We start from the raw sequence: 6,084 nt of genomic DNA, 5'->3' as shown, positions 1-6,084 counted from the left end.
CATATCAATTGAATTTGAATACAAAAGAAATATACTTGGAGGTAAACTAAATTGAATTTTCCTTAGGTAGTGTTTATGTTACCCAAACATTAACGCATGATGCGAATGCTAAGGCATTGTCCGACCTGTTCTCAAAATCCAAGGGTTAAACCATAAAATAGAAGGTATTAGAGTTTTTCTAGACAATAAGAAACGTTAACTTGTTGAGAATGAGATAAAAAATAACATGTTGAGAATGAGATCAAAAAATAAAAAACACGATTAGTCGGCCATATAAAAATTTGAGTAAACCAGCAACACATAAAAGAATTCTTGTTCACATAAGAAATTTGAAACACTAAACCACATAAAACATGTTTGTGTTGCATTAGTAAATCACAACATTTTATCTTATCATTCTCATAAATAAGAAAGTTTACTTTCGATAATACTTGATTACTTACTAGTGAGTATTCATTTATTCTTAATTTTAGCTAGTTATATTTTAGGAAGTTTTAACGAAAAATTCGTGGTACTGTTCATTTTAACGAAAAACCATATTTTTACATTAAAAAGTCAATCCTGGTACTATTTACTTTACCATTTATTTTGTCTTTATAATTAAAACTCAAAGTTTTCAAGTCTTTTTCATTAATTTTTCTTATATTTTAACACATTTTTTACTGTTTTACAGACAATTATTTAATTTTTGTTGGACTTTAAAAACCAAGGACCGACATTTTAATTGGGCCAAATCAGAAAATAATTATTAATCTAATCTAAATAATGATTAACAATCTAATCTAATTAATAAAGTGAAATGTAGATAGGGGTTGAAAAACCTTAAACGAGGGTGGTATGCGCAATCACGCACATGACAAATCGAAGTGTTAGACATAAGAACAAAGGCCCACGGGCGTACCTATTCAATTTCCAGTTTCTCTGACAAAAAAGCTCAATCTTCTACCCAAATCCAAACCCTTTTCGCAGGTCCGTTGCTCTTCCAGTTTAACCACTTGGGTTTTCCCAAATTCCATCACTTTACCGAGAAAGTTCAATTTTTGGAGCGAAAGAACTCATTTTCCCGGAAAACCCAGTTTTGCAGAATACTGATGTAACCAGTTCCTTATTTTCTCTTTCAATTTCGTCCGATGACGAGCGTGAACATCAGCCGGGACTCGTTGTGTCGACCATTTGAGCGATGCTCCCGTTTCCTTCCCTGTCTCTCCGATCCCGGTGAGTTATTTTTCTTCTTCAAATTTGTAATTTATTTTCAGAAAAATCGGAATAGAAGACAAAATCTGACTGTTTCGGTTCAGCTACTTAGTTTTGTAATCTGAATTGAGTCCAGGATTTTGCCCTTTTTTATTATTGTTATAGAGCTTTACTTTTTGTTGATTCAAAAAGATTGTGTTTTTATGTTTTGGGTACTTGAATTTCAGCTCGGAGGTCTGCTTTGGGATTAAAAGTTGCATTGGTGATGCTACATCTAATATACCCCGGCTTAATTTTTCTGTTTGATGGAGGTTTGATTGAGAAAACTAAAAAGGAACCATGGTATGCTAATGCTTCTCTACTTTTATTAATTGCATTTCATTTTTGGTGAAAATCCTAATACATATTGATTAACAAGAGTTTTAGCTCGTTTGCGCAAACGGGTTACTTTAGAACTTTTAAATATATAGGCCGTTTGTAGTGTTGTAGTTGCATAATGTCAATTTTCAGTTTAAGATCACGAAGTGAATTGAACCTCGATACGTATGCAAGGATGGGTGTCAATTGATAAGGCGGTGCCTATTGTTAAGTAACGTGTGCATTCGCATTGGGGGTGAAGCTTTACAAGTGACTTATCACATTCTGTCTGAACTAGTGGTGGGACTTATGGAATGTCAGGATCAGTGATCTTATATATGGGCACAAATGGCGGAGTCACCCTATTGAAGTGATCTATTTCTTGCTTACCCCTAACCCTACTCCTTACTTTGTATTTTTTTTTTTGCTCCTTTTCAGGTATACTGCTATATATTTGACTCTCTATGTTGTGACATTGATTCAATACTTTGTTACCTCTGGTTCTTCTCCTGGGTAAATGCCAATCTATGCTGCCTTCAAATTATATTTGTTTAAATATGCTTTGCAAGTTTGATGCTTGTGATCTGATTTCAAGTCATTGTGATTTATTTAAAACTTGATGCTTGAATTCTGCAAAACCGAGCACAGTGGTGTTCTAGGATTCATACCGCCGGCCCTACTTAGTGGGATAAGGCTTTGATGTTGTTGTTGATGCTTGAATTACAATTCCAGCTACCTTTGACTTATTGATTTTTTGTGTTTACCTTTTAGCTTTGTCGTGGATGCAATGAGGACTGTCAATGAGTCAAATACAATATTCAGAAAAGCATCAGGAATCTCAAAGTAAGGATTACTTTCCTTTGGTTCCTTTTGTTTTTTGTTTTTCTAATTTTATTTCTTTGTTCATATGATAAAGGTTATAGGCATAGATCTTACAATTCCGTGGTGAACTAATTCTCTGGTGTCATCTTGCTGTAACGTTTAAGCAAAGACAGCCTGCTCCAAGCAAAACTGGCAGTGTGGTTGTGACAGTGGAACGGAATCAGTTGGGAAGAAGTCTTCTGGGAAATAATGCAACATCTTGGACCAAACTTGTGATGGACTTGTATCCGCCTGGAACGTCTGTTAGGTATGCAATTACTTTTAAGCTATCAGAGCAGTATCATTTTATTGTACATTTCAAAGTGATGATTTGGTGTTTGCACATTATTCTGTGTGTTTCATCTTAACTGTGTTTGTTTCAACATAAAATAGGTAGGGGAAATGGAGTTAAACTTGTGTTAATGCAACCAATTCCTTTTAAATACAAGATTGAATGAAAAAGATGAGTAAAAGAGCTAGATAAGTTGTGGTATTTCACATATATATATTTGCTGACTGCCTCCTTTTGGTTATTGCAGAAGTTTGACTTGCTCGTACTGTAATGTTGAGCAGGTAGTACCCTCTCAATTTTGCATATTCATCTTGTATGATACTTATGGTTGTTTATATCTCTTGCCAACATATTTTGGATAAGGAACAAAACTTTATAAAGAATGGAATATTCAGAAGGAAACATGAAGATGTCCATCTTAGGAAAGAGGCGGACAATAATAAAAGATTTCTCCTATTATAGTTGCTTCTGTACTTTCAGTGTTATAAGAGTGACTGAGTAAATAGTTCTAGTTAAGCACCTCGGCCTGGAAACCTCTGTATTTAAATGCCTTTGTTGATAGACTAGGTGAATTCCTGACAATCTTCCATCCTAAAGTGAAAACTAGAGAAAGATTCTGTGGACTCCTCACTTGTCATTAACACCACGATTTCCCACCTTTCTGATCAAACAAGGTTCTTGAAAAACTTCATCTGATTCATATTAGGACCTTGGGAGTTGGGACAAATGAATTTCCTCAGAAGAGACCTTAGGGCTTTCAAATTTATACGGTGCTTGCTAAACAAGATTCTAGCCACAATCTTCTAGATGTCCACTGCCCCTATTTTTCAGGTTATGCTTCACGATTCTTAGTGTATAAAATCGCCCATGCATAAATTTACTGGGAAATGAACCTATCGTGTATCTTGTTGCTGTTACTCTGTTGATTTCTTACTTACCTATAATGCAAATTTATATTTTCTTTTGAATTGTATGCAGCCCCCGAGATCAAAGCACTGTCATGATTGTGACAAATGTGTTCTTCAGTTCGATCATCATTGTGTTTGGCTCGGAACATGCATTGGTGTGGGTAATCATTGTAAATTTTGGTAAGTGTGATTTTGTACTAACATAAAGCTGGGTATATTAATTTGCATCTTTAAAGTTTGTGTATGACTATTAGACAGAAGGTGTTCCATGTTCTGTTTTTTGTGTGATCAGCTAAGACGAGTACCAGTTGTTGAATTTAGAATTGCATATTTTCTTATAATGTTATTATGAATTGTAGCTTTCTCCAAAGTGTGCTTATCGGGTTTTCAACTAAAAAAGTAATATTTTATCTTAACCCAGTCATGTTAATATGTTATTTTGAATTGGATTCACCTTCAAAGAATTATATTCTAATTATGGTTAAACTATTCTTCTTGTCAATGGTTCAAAAACTTTACGAAACTGTATAGTCTTGTTGCTATTACTAGGATTGGCAATCAGTATATTTTAGTACTGCGTGTAAAAAGCCCTGTTCAAGAACTTCTGTCTTTTGGGCTAATGTTGTAGGTGGTACATTTGTGAAGAGACAGCACTGTGCCTGTGGACCACGGTCCTATACATCACATACCTGAAGGCTAATATATCAGTCGCTTGGTATGATATTTTTTGTGAGGTTCTTATTTCGTTGGAACAATTTAAGTTCTGCCCTTAACATTGTGATAGTAATGTCATTATATTTTGTTAGATAATACTATAGTCCTTATTGTTTTGTGATGAAGTTTATTTGCCCATTTGGGGTTTTCTTTTCTGTTGTAATCGGTGTCCATTATAATTTGGATTCCGAATGTATAATTGTCAGGTGGAAGGATGCAATTGTGATATTGCTGCTGGTTACTTTGTCAATTATCATTATCTTTCTGCTCCTCCTCCTGATATTTCATAGGTAAAGTTTTATGTTTAACATCAGCTTCCGGTTTCTTAGATGCAAGGCATTTCTTTCCATGCTATGACAACATGTTTATAATTTCACTTTGGTAGAAGTACCTAATTTTAATGCTTTCACTGATAACTTTGCCATCTGTTTGTGTTATCATGCTGGCAGTAGTCGTGTTATTGTAAATTTTTTTTTTTAAAGAATTGGGAGATCTGATTTTATGTCTCTTCCTGCTCCCCCACACCTGCTTCGTTCTATCTAACCGAGCACTATCATTATAAAAGTCATTTACCTTAAAAGCATAACTGAAGTGTATCAGTTGAACGTTCATTTTCTTTTTTTTTCTTTTGCTGCAGTTATCTAGTTCTGACCAATCAGACTACTTATGAGCTTGTAAGACGAAGGCGCATCCCATATTTAAGGTTAGTTTTTTTTCTTTTCTTTTCTACTATTTAATATTATCTACTATAGATAACTAGTCATAGCATGTTAAAAATATATAGCATCATATTATATATTTTAGTATTTGATTATTAAAGAAAATATATGTGAAAAATATAAATACGGTTAGATATGTTTATACATAGCTACTTTGTGGTTTAAAATTTTAAATGCATGAACAAGTTGCGTGATGAAAGAAAAAGAATGACTATACAAGGTGTTTCTACAGAACCCCAACTATCATTGTGTTTCAAATTGGTATAAATTCGTTAGTAATGAACTACGAAAGATGAGAGGGAGGGATTTGTGATGACTAGATACAATGTGTTGAGAGGGATTAGCATTCAAGTCATTTGTAAATCGTATGTTGATTGTGTAGTGCATTTCAAATCCCTCTGTCTGAAGTTCTGTAGTTTCTAACTAATTTAGCCTAAATCCCGTGGTACTTGCAAATCCATTATGCGAACATAGGAGAATGGTTACTTGCGTACACTAGGCTAGGAACATTGTGATGAGATGTGAATTAAACTAGTTGACTGTTATCCTCTTAGATTCTTAGTTCTTTTCACTTTGTTTTGATCGACAGAGGAGTACCCGAGAGAGTTTATCCCTTCAGTAAAGGAGCATGCAGAAATTTATACGAGTTTTGCTGCGTTCGAAGCAGTAATTACAGAATGGAACCATTTCCGACGGCACAGCAACTTGAAGAAAAGTCTAGACCTTACACCTGTTGTGATGTTGTAACCTGTCGTTGTTGCTGACATTGTGAGGTTTGTATCATTAATTTGTCATTCGTTTTACCTTAAATTTATAGGGAGCACCAACCGGGGCCATATCTGCGCATCGGTGCATGTATTTTGTTTAGATAGCTCCAAAATATGGTGACCGGAAATGGTTAAGTCGGAACTGGTTCAGGGTCTATGGTTTGTACTTTATTTTAGGCTAGATCTTTAGGCTTGTTATGAAGTCGGTTTTGATCGTATTGTTTTTTGCTGGATAAGAGATTCCGAATTATTTGTGCCAGTTTATATACGCA

General features: G+C 34.6%; 1 protein-coding gene across 3 annotated transcripts; it reads left to right on the top strand.

Annotated features, from left to right (window-relative positions):
• Positions 1-845: 845 nt before the first annotated feature.
• Positions 846-6,084, top strand: LOC137747586 (protein S-acyltransferase 10-like). 3 transcript variants are annotated; one of them, XM_068487718.1, is made up of 11 exons: positions 846-1,215; positions 1,422-1,536; positions 1,990-2,064; positions 2,323-2,394; positions 2,543-2,680; positions 2,952-2,985; positions 3,683-3,792; positions 4,241-4,327; positions 4,533-4,616; positions 4,964-5,029; positions 5,635-6,084. In XM_068487718.1, the coding sequence occupies exons 1-11, from the start codon at positions 1,131-1,133 to the stop codon at positions 5,807-5,809; spliced, it is 1,041 nt and encodes a 346-aa protein (XP_068343819.1). In that variant the 5' UTR covers positions 846-1,130; the 3' UTR covers positions 5,810-6,084. The 3 variants fall into 3 exon arrangements, with proteins under 3 accessions (XP_068343819.1, XP_068343820.1, XP_068343821.1); XM_068487719.1 differs by lacking the exon at positions 1,990-2,064; XM_068487720.1 differs by lacking the exon at positions 4,241-4,327.

The sequence above is a fragment of the Pyrus communis genome, chromosome 10 (assembly GCF_963583255.1).
Source record: "Pyrus communis chromosome 10, drPyrComm1.1, whole genome shotgun sequence".
Classification (NCBI taxonomy): Eukaryota; Viridiplantae; Streptophyta; class Magnoliopsida; order Rosales; family Rosaceae; genus Pyrus; species Pyrus communis.
The sequence above is the reverse complement of the archived record's forward strand: the minus strand, read 5'-3'. Positions and strand labels throughout refer to the sequence as shown.